The following is a 14025-nucleotide window of genomic DNA, read 5'->3' on the forward strand; positions in this document are numbered from 1 at the left end:
AGTCACTTCTTTTAAGACCTAATTCAACATAAAACAAAAAAATACCTTTTCAAAACTACCATAGACCCAGCTGAAAAAGCACATTTTTGCCTTGATTTGTTGATTTTGTCCACTTACCCAATTTTTCATACATGAAATTAATAGTATTTTATTCCAATGGAAATAAATAACTTAGACTTTCCATGATCATAATGCACACAATGAATATGTGCATATCATTAATATTTGTGAACTGGAAATTCAAAAGGAAGGAAGACAGCACACATGCAAGTGTCCACCCACCGCGTCGGCTTTATCATTGGCCACTTGTAGCTCCTTTTCTTTTACTTCTAGTTCTTTGCTCAGGGCTGCGACAGACTCCGAAGCTTCTTTTAGCTTTTCCAATCCAGTATTCATTCTGGAATTGAAAATCCATGCGAGCAATGTTAAAATTGGTGGCAGTTGGCCACATTTTCCAAGTACTGATCCACTAATGAGTAGTAAGGGTCATATCTGAAGAATGAGTATATGCAAATAGCAAACCCAAGAGGGCTTGACAAAGGGATGTAAGTCAGGCTTGACTCCAGACTGACGACATGTGCGTGTTCTTCCTAGAACACATGGGGAAGAGTAAGCCCCTTGAAAACATGCTTCATGACATAAGGAACGACAGTGGGTCTAGAATCCATATCATGAAGGAAACATGCTCAATGACGTTTAGCTAAATGACAACAGACTTCAAATGCTTAAAGTCCTCTCTCAGTGGAAGGAAAATAAATAGCCTCTATTTTTCAAAAGATACCAATAAAGCTGAAAAGAAGAAAGGTTTGGACTCAAGAAATAAAACAAACTGAAAGCCATCAGAACAACCCCAGGAAGAAATTAGCCTTCTTCCTGAACCTGAAATAATGTGACCTTAAAGATGGGAGCCCTGAGTCTTTTAGTGCAATCACCCACCCAGGGATCCCTTACTCAGCAACCCTGCCTGATTCTGGCCATATTCAGGCAGATGATGTGCGTGTTCAGAAAAGAGCAGGGCAGAGCAGTGACATTTGGAACAATTTTCAGGGGAGATGGGCATTCACTATGCACTGAACATATATACCAGCCAGGCTCTTCTGTCTCAGTCACTCAGAAGGGTTGGGACAAGAGGGACGAGAGGAGGAAGGAGGGGATGTAAGCATTCTCAACCCCCTGTAAGTCTATTATTTCTATCAGAATGTCATTCAATATCCCTGAAAGTGGTAGGCCACATAAAAACCTGGTAACGGTTTATCCTATTGGGTAACAATAAAGCCCCTAGGAGCCAATGGATGACCTCTGGATAGGCTCTAGAGGAGGGCTTCTCAACCTCAGCACTATTGACATTTTGGGCTGGATGATTCTTTGCTGTGGGGGGTTGTCCTGTGCACTGTAGACCGTTTAGCAGCATCACTGACCTCTACCCCCTACATGCCAGTAGCACCCCTCCCCCACCCCATTGCCCCAGTTGTGACAAACCGAAATGTCTCCAGTCATTGCAAAATGTCCACTAGGGACAAATCTGCCTCTGGTGGAGAGCCGCTGCTTTAATATAACTTTATATTTGCACTTCACACATACCTGTTGGCCAGGGTCTGCACTTCCACATGCTTTTCTCCATATATGAACTTATAACTCTGAATAAAGGAGAGGTACGATTTGGGGGTCACATGGGTAGAACGTCGGAATCTCTGGAAATAATCAACACACTTCTCAGCCACCCCATCCTGGAAGGAACCCATGCATTGAACCACCTCCTTCTTGGTTTCCAAACTGCAGTCAATATCATAGGAAGAGAGGAAGTGTTCGGACACTAGAAAGAATAAAGATGACAGTGTGTGACATGTAAATGTGAATTACCATCATGAAAGCTAACTTGTTATTTTTAAAAGATGTAGACATTTCTTCGGTCTGCATGCCATTTTTGTAGATTCGACTAGGTCGATCTATGTCAGCATTTTTGGCCCCAGGCCTAGGACATCAACAATTTTATTTTCCCGGGCAGGCCCGGTGGCGCACTGGAGAGTGTGCCGCTTGGGAGCATGGCGGCGCTCCCGCCGAGGGTTCGGATCCCATGTGGAGACCGGTTCCCGCTCACTGGTTGAGCGCGGGGCGGGCGCAGCACTGAGGGTTGCGATCCCGTTACCGGTCAGTAAAATGACAAAAAGGGAAAAAAAAAAAAAACCAATTTTATTTTCCCTTTCATGTATAAAACCATAAAAGACTTTAAGCCTATCATTCTTTATTTTCTAGTGCTAATGCAAAGAAGTCTCCTCTACACAGCTGCAGGTTCTGGTCAGCAGCCAGCCTATTTTATGGTTTACATAAGGACAAAAATTATACAAATAACTCAGAAATCAGTGCTCACCTGGTACTTGTATTTAACAATTCCATTTATTTTTTTATTCAAAATCTGCCATCCCCTTAATTCCCCCAGGCTCTGATTGCATTTGACACACGGAAATCTTCATAACTAAATTTCTTTATGCCCAGATCATCTTGTTCTGAAATGTGGTAGCGGCCATTTGTGTTAGTTGTAATTTACAGCATCTTAAAAAATGTTTGGGTAAAAATCTCCTGTCATACCCTTTATGAGGGTACTTCAAAAGGCTCATGGAATTAAAAGATAATGTGAATCTTCCAATGAACTTTTTGAAGTATCCCTGTACTTTTCCCACAGTGCCAAATAGGGGGCCTATTCTAAAATAGCATTTCCTGCTATAAGAATAGGCCATAATGTCAGAGCTAATCAATCACCACATAAATATTGAGTGCCTACTACATATCACGCACTGTGGTGGGTGCCAGAACGAAAGACATGTGTGAAATTTGGTCTCAACTCCAAGGGATTTACAAGGGTTGTGCATAATGCTGTTTAAAATTATCACAACTATTTCTATGTATCTTAGAAGAAATAGCCTATATACATTAGAGTTGTAAATAGAAATATGTCCAGCAAAAATGGGAGGGAAAGAAAAGAAATCAAGTCAGCAAGCCTAACAGGTGACAGTTAGCAAAGACCTAAAAATGGTATCTTTCACCATGAGTAGCTGATCACTAAATTAAGTTTTTAATGCTGTTATCGTGGAGCAGCATTTACATCTATGTAAATAATAGAGACCATTCATCGGCTTGGTTAAAAGTACGGTTTATCTTACACTAAAGGGCAATAAACTAAGACCCTCAGAAGTCATATTTTCTCAAGTAACGTAAGTAACCATTATAAAGAAACGGTTTAAACTCTAGAAGTTTAAGTCTAGGCACTGGAAACATAAGCACAATTCTTACCTATGACAATTCTTTTCTAGGTGTTTACCACAATGCCTACAATATTTATTATGTGACAGGTGCAATATTCACTATGTGACAGCTGCTTTACTTGGCATTATGGGATGTCCTCAGGGAAGTCCCCAATTTCTGAAAAAGTACTTGTATTTACCGTGTAATGATTTTTTTCCTTATGTGAACAGAGTATAGATAATGGTGACCTTTTCTTTAAGTAGCGAGTTGTCTTTTTGACTCTCCAAAAAGTCAAAGGAATAAAAATGGGATGGATTCTAAGTATATTTTCCCATAGACCCACAATCTCTGAACAGGAAAGGTTGAAGATTATGTTCAGGATCAGAATACTCCCTCTTAGGGTGACCTGCCTGCTAAGACTCAGTTAAGAGGCCATGGAAAACCCTCCTGTCGTCTTCAACGTCCAATCACCAAGGCAGCAATGCAGCTTTGGGGTCACCTTCAAGAATTTTACAACATAAAACAAAGCATATTTTTCTTTAAACGTTTCCTTTTTTTTATGCCAAAAAAAAGTTTACTTAAAAATGGCACATATTCAATATCATTGCTCTCAAAACTCTTTTGTATACTGTAAATATACAAAAATAAAATTATTTTTAAAATATTGGGGGTTTTATTTCTTTATACATTTTCTTTTTTATTTTTTCTATTTTGTGTTGCTTATTTTATTTTATTTTATTTTTAATTTATTTTATTTATTGAAGCAAAATCAATTATACATATTTTGGGGTTGAACATTGAGATACGTTGATCAAATCAATATTACTAGCATATATATTGTTACAAATCATACTTATTCTTTATGCCCCTTGTCCAATCTCTCCCCATCCCCCTCTCCCTCCCCCATCCCACCTCTGATAACCCTAGATTTCTTCTCTCCTTCTGAAAGAATAATGGTTACTCTGTTCATTTGTCACCCAGATGATCTGTCCAATCTGAGAGGTGTGTTCAGGTCCTCCAATATCATCATAGAGCAGATGCTTCTTCTATCACTCTGAAATGGGCTTTGTGGGGAGAGGCGTCCTCTTCTTTTCTTTGTCTCTGCTGGTGACTCTCCTTGGGTGAATGCACTTCAGTGGCTGATGGACCATCTGCATGGTGGCTGTGGCGTCTAGCCGCTTTCACAGCAGCCATGGCTATTGTGGTGGCTGTGGTGGACCACTCACATGGAGGTGATGTTTTTGGCATGTTCCTTGGTGCTGGGTTGTGTCCAGTCCCCTTGTCCATGCCTCTGATCTCTAGGTGGATCCCAAGTCACTGGTGCTGTTTGCCTGGTTGTGGGAGGGGGGTCCAGTCCCCTTCTCCTTGCCTCAGGTCACTGGGCAGGCCCCGAGGTGCTGGCACAGAGTGCCTGGTTGTGGGAGGGGGATCTGTCCCCTTCTCCATGCCTCAAGTCCCCAGGCAGGCCCTGACTTGCTGGCATGGCATGCCTGGTTGTGGGAGGAGGGTCCGGTCCCCAGTTCCATGCCTCGGGTCACTAGACAGAACCCAAGGCAATGGCTTGTTGTGCCTGGTTGTGGGAGGGGGTTCCAATCCCTTTCTCCATGCCTTGGGTCCCTGGGCATGTCCCGAGGTACTGGCATGGTGTGCCTAGTTGTGGAAGGGGGGTCCGGTCCCCAGATCCAAGCCTCCAGTTCCCAGGCAGGACCCAAGGTGCTGGTGGTATGCCTGGACTGGAACGAATTTTTTGTCCTTTGCTTCTAACATGGGAGAACTTCCTGTGGGAACCAGTACTTGAGCTGTGTGGTTGTTTAAATTGCTACTTTGCTACTGTTTCCCTAGGAAAGGCTTTTTGTGCAGCTCAGGGGTTAATGGTTGATCTTATAGGTACTTCCGGCTCTCCAGAGACCTGGTGGATCTGTGTTCTGTAGAAACTCTGCCTGAGTTTTTTCATCAAACTGCACCCCGTGCAATTCTGCATTCCCGACCATTCTCCTCTGAGTGGTCCTGTGCTGATTGGGAGGCAGATCGGCTGTCCTTGCTGTGTCCCAGTGTTCTCCCAGTGGGCCTGTCTCACCTACTTCCCGTGTTCCAAATACTTCCCATGGGATAGGCCCTGTGTCAGTTCCTTGCAATGACTCACCAGACTATGAACAGCTCCCTTTTTTCAGCTGTCTGGCTCCTCGCTCCTGCATGGATCCACGTGAACCCTATTAGTGGTCTTGCTGTCTTGGGGGCCACCAAGGCCCTCCTCTCTTGCTGCCTCCAAGTAACTTCCATCTGAAGGGCACAGCTGCACTTCTGCAGGCTCCTGCTCCATGCACTTATCAGCTCCAGCCTTAAAGTGGCCGTGGCCTGAAATGCTCAGAGCAGCTTTTTCTTTCTTTCATCGTGGTTTCTCCCACCTTCGTGAGGTCTCTCCTCCTCTTCCCCTGAGCTCCAGTGGCCCCAGCTTGGCTACTGTTATATTTTTATAGTTGTAAATTGGTTGATTTTTGAGAGAGAGTGACGCTGGGAACCATCTATTCTGCCATCTTGACCAGAACCTCCTTCTTTAAACATTTCATCAAGAAAATCAGTCCATTTAAATTCACGCATATAAAAAGCTCACTTTCTTTCAAAAGTACTATAGTTATTAAAGTACTATGAAACCTTATATTAATCTTCTGAGACTTTAAATTAGAAAAACATACAATAACTTAATGCTTTTATTTTTTTGAAATATTTCTTATAATCTAATTAAAATGCTAACATAAACAAGATAGTGTATTTCCTTATTGATGGAGCTAGAGAAAATAATGTAATTCAGAATCAATATTCTTCAGGCAACATAAAAAATAGTTTTTCTGAAAACACTGTTGCTAATTTTCTAAAAATAAACAGTACTCAAATCTCTAAGTGTATTAAGCACTTTTCATATCCACAGATGGTATTCTTTCAAAATAACATAAGTCAGGTTAGTATTAGGTGTATAAACATTGGTTTTCCCAACAAGATTTTATATTTACTGAAGAAAAAAACCATGTGTTATATCTTAAAATTATTTTATCCATTACTATGACTAGCATAATACTAAATAGTCATAGTGTGCAGGCTGTAAATACGTACTAGACTAAATTTGAGATATAACCACAAAAGCTTACTGGTTATCAAAAGGTATAAAAAGATTTAAATGCCTAAGTGCATTATATAAAGTATAAGTGTTAAAGATATAGGAGGTCCAAGAAAAGGGAAATTTTTAAATATTCTTAAGTAAAAAGAGGAGAATGGAAGGATGTGACAAGTCTTGATTAAGCTTTGGAATTTGGACAAACAAAAGACAGGTAAGAACATTCTTGATATAGGGACATGCATGGAAAAATAAAAATGATTAAGGCATGTTCAGAGAACAAAAAGTTATATCTGAAGGGAAAAAAGGGAAGATTTGTGTTGGGTTAGAGAAAGATTGCAAGTGAGTTAGGGCCATATTATGGAAAGATAACGAATGTCAACAGTTTGATTCACTCATTCAACACCATAAGTGTCAGACAACAGTAGCTGCTGAAATTTTGAACAAAAGATATGTAGTCCTTAACCTCATGGAGTATTTAATCTAGTAGGATAGGTAAGCTTTAATCAAATAAATCACACACCAGGTATGCAAATTATAAACCTATAAACCATGGTTAGTCCCAAGAAGAAAAAGCACCGCATGCTATGAAATGGAGAATGGAGGACCTGGCTTAGTGGGGAACAGGGGGAAGCAGAAGAAGGTTTCCCTGCAGAGGTACCATTTAGCTGAGCCAGCATTATCCAGACAAAGGAGGAGGGTGCAGAGGGGTATGGGAGGAGGAAGGCATTGAATGGGATGAAAAAATAGCAGGTTCGAGTATCCATGGAGACAGAGCAGGAGGAAAAGGTGACCTCAGGTGAGTCTCAGGAGGAAGGCAGAGCCAGCTCTTCTCAGTCTGGAAGACCATGCTAAAGATCATGCTCTTTTTTCTAGGAGCCATAGGAGGATAGGGAAGCTTTGAAGCAGAAAGCAATGTGATTGGGTTTCTGTTTTTACCATTTCTCTGTCTTCAGTGCGAGATACATGGGAGACAGGTGAAAGAGGAGGAGAGATCATTAGAAAGCTATTTGGGTTTTCCAGGTGAGTGACAATGACAGGTTGGCATAGGATGCAAGTGAAAGGGAAAGCATTGGATGGATTCCACCAATAATTAGAAGATAAAGTCAACATGATGTGGTGATGATTAGACTTGAGAGTGGAAAGAAAGGGAGGTGTTAAAGACAGAGAGGTCTCTGATTGCCTAGTTCGATGAATGATGGTGACACTTCTTGATAGAGGGAACCAGTTCAGTTTCAGATATTTTGAGCTCAAGAAGCCTGTGAAACATCCATGAAAATGGATCAAGCAGGCAGCTGAGTGCACAGATTTCAAGCCAGAGGACAGACGAGGCTGGAGATAAAAAATGATGGGGCACATTGTACGGGAGGCTATGGATGAGCTTTCCTGGGGATAGAATCTGGAGTAAAGAAATGAGTCTACCTTGCCCTTCAATGTGCCTGGTTCAATAAATGGCATTGAAGCTCAATAAATATGTTTTGAATAAACAAGCAAATAGATTCAGGCATAAATGTCAGGATGCTTGCTAAGAACAAGAAACACAAAATTGAAAATGTTCCTGCCCTCCATATAATCTTGGCTTGGATTGATGTGATGAGATTTAAAAGAATGGGGCAGATTTGTGAGAAATTAGCAAATAAAGGATCAATAAGACTTTTGTCTTATAAAAGAGGGGTGATTGAAACAGGGACCTAGCAGAAAGGGCTCCATATTTAAATTAAATTATCTTAATTACGGTATATTACAGTACTTGACACATGAAATTTTTACTGTTAATGATAATATCTTTCATGGCATTTTATAACGTACTTGCATATTGATTAACATGTTTTATAGTAAACTTTAATATAGCTGTGAAACACTGTTGTTTCATGCCATACATGTATATCCTACTTCAAGGAATTTCAAAATCTTACTTCTAGTTGTATTTACATTTTTACAGCACTTAAAATTTTAAATCACTTGTCTTTTCTCAAAGCTTGTAAGACAGAAGAAGAAACTGTACTGGACATTTGTACTTCAAACATGCTAAAATATTCTGTTTAAAATCCACAAATCAGAAAACCCTTATTGTCAATACAGATGGCCAACAGGTACATTAAAAAATGCTCAACATTACTAATCATCAGGGAAATGCAAATCAAAATCACAGTGAAATATCATCTCACCGGAGTTAGAAAGGCTATTATCAAAAAGACAAAAAATAACAAATGCTGGAGAGGATGCAGAGGAAAGGAACTCTTGTACACTGTTGGTGGGAATGTAAATTAATACAACTATTATGAAAATGGTATGAAGATTCCTCAAAAAACTAAAAATAGAACTATGATCCAGCAATCCCACTGCTGGGTATTTAACCAAAGGAAAGGAAATTAGCATACCAAAGAGATATCTGCACCCCCATGTTTATTGCAGCACTATTCACAATAGCCAAGACATGAAACCAACCATTGACATATGAATGGATAAAGAAAATATGGTATATATACACAATGGAATACTATTCAGACATAAAAGAAGAATGAAGTCCTGCCATTTGCAGCAACATGGATGAGCCTGGAAGACATTATGGTAACTGAAATAAGTCAGGCACAGAAAGAGAAATATCACATGTTCTCATTCATACATGAGCGCTAATAAAAAAGTTGAGCTTACAGAACTAGAGAGTCAAACTGTGGTTACTAGAGACTGGGAAGGAAGGACGAGGATAGGGACAGGCTGATTAATGAATACAAAATCACAGCTTGTGGTCTATAGTGGTCTATAGTAGTGCTTGACATCTATAATTTATAACTATTGTATGTTCTCAAATGGCTAGAAGAGAGAAGCTCAAATACTCTTACCATAAAGAAATGATCAATTTTTGCAATGATGAATATGCTAATTACTCTGATTTGATCATACATGTACTGAACTATAACTCTGTACCCCATAAATATGTACAATCAATAAATGTCAATTTAAAAAAAATTAATCAAAAACAGTAGTGTGCTGAGAACAAAACTTCTGCAGTGGATAAGAATTTGATTTAAGAAATAAACAGATGAGATAGACAGATAAATAAATAAATGGATGATTGATGGATAGGTCATTGATATAAGGATAATAGATAGGAGACAGATATAAACAGATAGATGATAGATGGATAATTAATAGATTAGATAGATAAATAGATAGATAACCTGGGTTCTAGTCCCAGTACTGATCCTGCTGGCTACTTCCACCTCTGACAAGAGCCTCAACTTCACGCTCTCCGGTTTCTCCATCTCTAAAGGGCAGGAGACAAGTTAACCTGTCGTTCTCACACTAGGCACCAGAGAGCTGGGAATCGGTGGTGGGGGCAGCAGGGGTCAGGGCAATGGGGTAAGAAAGAGGACGAGGATCCGAGCACTTCCTCCTCCCCTCTACTTTACACTGATTTATCTACTAGGGCTAGTGAAAGGTATTACAGGGAAATAAGGCTCTTCTGCTTAATGCACAATAATCAGACAGAAAGTTTGAAAACCACCACCCTGAATCAAGGTTCCCCTGAGGTTCCAATACAGTAGGTCAGGGATGAGACCTAAGTATCTGCATCTTTTAAAATATCCACAGATAATTTATCACCAAAAGCTGGAGACGGGGAGGGTGTAAACTAAATGTATAATCTCTAACCTCTCCTGTGCTACTTTTATGTTCCCATTTCACATCCAGAGTTAGAGAAGCATTATTGTTCCATGGGATGGACAAGTGGAAAGAAGTAGACGCAGAAAGGCTCCGGCAGAGAACACTCTGGTTAACGTCCTTTATCAAGGACAGAAACCAGCAGAGGATTGCTGGATAATGTTCTTCCTCTGATTTCCAGCACTGCAGCCGCGAAAAGGAAATATCCAAGAGACACATGGCTTTAACTACTCTTGGCTTGACAAGCCCACTTGAAAAGAACACAAACACTATCGAGGAGATTAAAATCTGTGCCTTCCTGTGACATCCTGGAACCTACATGGGGATCCAAATGAGGCAAAGCCTTCAAGCTTCCCTGAAAACATTAAAATCATTGAAAATTAACCCAAGGGGATACAGATTGAAGATCTCATTTGCTGACAACCACACTATGGGAAGAACTAGACACCAAACAAGAAAGAGCACCATCTTGCAGCAAAAATCCTCCAATGATGGACAAAGTGAGTTGAGTGGGCTCGAGCCTCTCAGAGAGAAAGCAAACAGCACAGAATTTAAATAAAGCAACAAACACTGTAAACCGGAAACACTGACACAAATATTTCCAACACACTCACCAGCAACTAAGGCATCCTTAGGCCATCGGCTGAACCAGTCAATAGTGCATCCCGAAATAAGGGCGGGGAACTTCAAAGATCGGATTCGGAATTTCTCCCCCACCGGGGAAAAGCAGAGCACAACATGCAGGTTCTGTCGGACGCGACTCATGAAGTAGTCATACAGGTTCTCACTGGTAGGAGGGCGCCTGGGGTGCTCTTTTTTCATGGCTGGTGTCAGATCGCTATTGATTTCATCAACTTCATCACGAGCAAATAGGTTGGAGACCTTAAAAAGAAGTATAGGCATGTAAATTCAGTACACGCATGTGAAAACAAATCAAACTATGTAGCTCAATAGGCACATCTTTCCCTCCATTTGTGTCTTAAACTCACCTTTAGAAAATTAACTGGAAGTTTTCAAGATGAAATACACCACATTTTAAAATACACAAATGATTCTGTTATTAACTGCAAAGTCATAGTCCTTAAGGGAGGTAAATGGACATACCAAAGTTCTAATTAGCTTTTCCCTCTAACCTCCCTCCTCTGGTTTTCATTTTTCACTGGGAGCATTTGTTGACATTTTAAATGCTTAGCTCCACGTTTTGATTGGGAGTTTTATTCTTCGAAAACCCAGTAGAAAAAGCCATGCTTCTTACTGATCACCTGATCCCCAATAGCACTTATTCAAGACTCTAATGGAAGGAAATGTGGAGATGTCTAAGTTGGAAGAAGTCTGAAGAGACAAAAAAATGAATAAAGGAGCTCCTACCTCGCCCGATGATAAAACATTGTTCATGTATTCCAAAAATGACTCATCTTTAATCTCATTGTCTGTGAAAATAAAAGAGATTCCTTTGCCTTGCTGACCAGCCATTCTATACAAAACTTTCAGGTCTTCCATCAGATTTGATGTGTTGTAGGATCTAAAGAAATATTGTCATTGAGTCATTAGCTAAAATATTTTTGTGGGAAGGAAAGAAACTTACAACAATGCTTTATGCCATTTAGCTACAAAAAATGCTGATCTTATTCCATCATACTGGTATGTACTGTACATAAGTGTTACTGGTTAATGGACTTTTAAAACTTCACATTTCATAAAACATCATAATTAATGTTTTTACACACACACCAAAAATACTAGAATGAAAAGTCAACCTGAGACAAAAATATAATTTGTATCATGACCAAACGTTATTTGAATGTGTACATGTATCATTTTTAAAGCCTGTATTGGCAATGATAATAGAATAGTCAAATTAGGTTATTTACTAAACCAGCCCAAATGTCCATCATCGGATGAGTGGATACGGAAAATGTGGCACATCTACACAATGGAATACTACTCAGCTATAAAAACGAATGAAATACTGCCATTTGCAACAACATGGATGGACCTTGAGAGAATTATATTAAGTGAAACGAGTCAGGCACAGAAAGAGAAATACCACATGTTCTCACTTATTGGTGGGAGCTAAAAATTAATAAATAAATTCACACACACACACACACANAAAAAAAAAAAAAGACAAAGGAAAACATCTCACCCAGTTTCCTTTGATATGTGATATGGGGAAAACTTTGAGCCCAGTCCTCTGGATCTCAAGGGTCCACTGCCTCAAAAACTATGAACTGAGACATCTAACAAACAGTTGTGCTTCCCAAATGTGAGGCTCTTGCATCCCAGCTTTCTCCACAGGGCTGTGCAATGGCTTAGGGAGAAAGATAGTGTCCTGAAGGCTATGAGAAGGCAAGGAAGACCTTGGCCCTCCTTTCCATCAGTGATGGATCATTCCTCGTGTGACATGCAGAGAAACGAATGCATCACAGTGAGGGTCATCAAGGTATGTTTAGTGAGGCATTGTAATGTGGTAGAAGCCACACCAAACTAGAACACAGAATCCTACAACCAATTCCTATCTAGATCTGAGATGTCAGCCAAGTCATAGCCTCTCTGAGCTTCAGCTGCAAGATGGACTATTGCTATCTTCCCTACTAACCCACACCATTTTTTTTTGAAGATCAAATTAGTTCATGCATGTAAAAGTGCTTTGAAGACTACTACAAGGTTTTATACAAATATTAGGAACAAAAATTCCAGAGTCTAATCCCTTCTTGTGTGTGTTATCTTTTATCTAGCTCAGCTTCTATCCACAAACTAGAAGAATTATACACAAGGTAACTAGAATTATTTCTCTCTGTCCTGGTACTTGAATAAAACAGCAGTCTTTGGATTTATTCTACAAGACAAAGCCTGTAATTCAGATCAAACGCAAAGTGTAACAACAACAGCTTGAATATCTGGATCTCCAAACCCAGTGTTCAATGATTTCCAGCCTTTGTCCTAGCAGGTGTCTGCAGGCCTCCCTCAGTGAGACAGGTCAGTGGCACGTTCAGCACCTCAAGGTCCAATAGGCATGACTTCCTGCTGCCACACCTAGAAATTAACCTCAGATAACTTTCAGTCCAACTAAACTTCTCAAACTGGCCTCCTGCTTCTTTCTAACTTTATCTTGGTTAATCATGAAACTCTGTTTCAGCTTTGAGTCAGCCCTGCTCATCTCTTCGCATTCACTTTTCACTTGCAAGTCCCTGTTTTCTCCCTGCACTGCACACAGACATCTGAGCACAGCTCCTCTAGGGTTCCCGATCTGGACAAGCAGCAGCACCATCTACCNGGAGGGAGGGAGGTTTGGGTAAGGGGCAACAATAATCAACCACAATGTATAACGACAAAATAAAAAAATTAAAAAAACAAAACAAAAAAAAGAATATTTACTAAGAACCCATCTGCAATTGGTATTTTAGAAGACATCTCATAAATTAAACTAAGATAAACTAAATCAATCTAAACTTTGACCACATGGGGTGAGAGAGATGCCCTGTTATAAACAGTGCTATCCTCATCCCCCAACACTATTATTCTCTTCACACCTTTGGATTCCATAAAAAAAGTTGGCATTAGTGAGCTATCAGTATACTATAGTAGAACAGCTGGAAATGTTAGGAAATTTCTCACTCTAAATCTTTCACTATCAAAAGCAATCCTTAGGTGGGAGTCAGCCGACAATCAAGAAATATTAGAGAGGTCCCAATACAGAGTAGTCCATTACTGCCAAAAGTAAAAATAAAAATATTCCAGTCATGGAGACTCAGACTTACTAAATTATTATTTGTATTTTGTGTCATTAAATTCAGAATTCAGAGCCCATGAACAAACGTCCATCTGATTTTTTTAAAAAGACTAAATATTTAACTTCTATACTCTGTCCTTTTTTAATGTCTATAACCTAAACCTTAGAACTGGAAATACCACAACCGTGCATCAATATTTGTAGAAGACGTCTAGAGAATTGAGAGCCAAGAGATCAGAAAAGTATTTTAAGACACAGTCTTCCTTTAAAAAAAAAAAAA

The 14025-nt window shown here is 39.8% G+C and overlaps 1 protein-coding gene across 1 annotated transcript in view; it reads right to left on the bottom strand.

Moving 5' to 3' along the window:
- Positions 1 to 14025, bottom strand: part of LOC103610506 (dynein heavy chain 5, axonemal-like) — a gene marked incomplete at its 5' end in the record, with an annotated part of 46414 nt that overhangs the window by 19980 nt on the left and 12409 nt on the right. Inside the window, 4 exons of the mRNA XM_008594659.1 lie at positions 283 to 397; positions 1582 to 1813; positions 10627 to 10894; positions 11381 to 11534. Of these exons, the coding sequence (XP_008592881.1) occupies positions 283 to 397; positions 1582 to 1813; positions 10627 to 10894; positions 11381 to 11534 (769 nt within the window). The remainder of the gene's footprint in view (positions 1 to 282; positions 398 to 1581; positions 1814 to 10626; positions 10895 to 11380; positions 11535 to 14025) is intronic.

The sequence above is a fragment of the Galeopterus variegatus genome, unplaced genomic scaffold, assembly GCF_000696425.1.
Source record: "Galeopterus variegatus unplaced genomic scaffold, G_variegatus-3.0.2 Scaffold11246, whole genome shotgun sequence".
Classification (NCBI taxonomy): domain Eukaryota; kingdom Metazoa; phylum Chordata; class Mammalia; order Dermoptera; family Cynocephalidae; genus Galeopterus; species Galeopterus variegatus.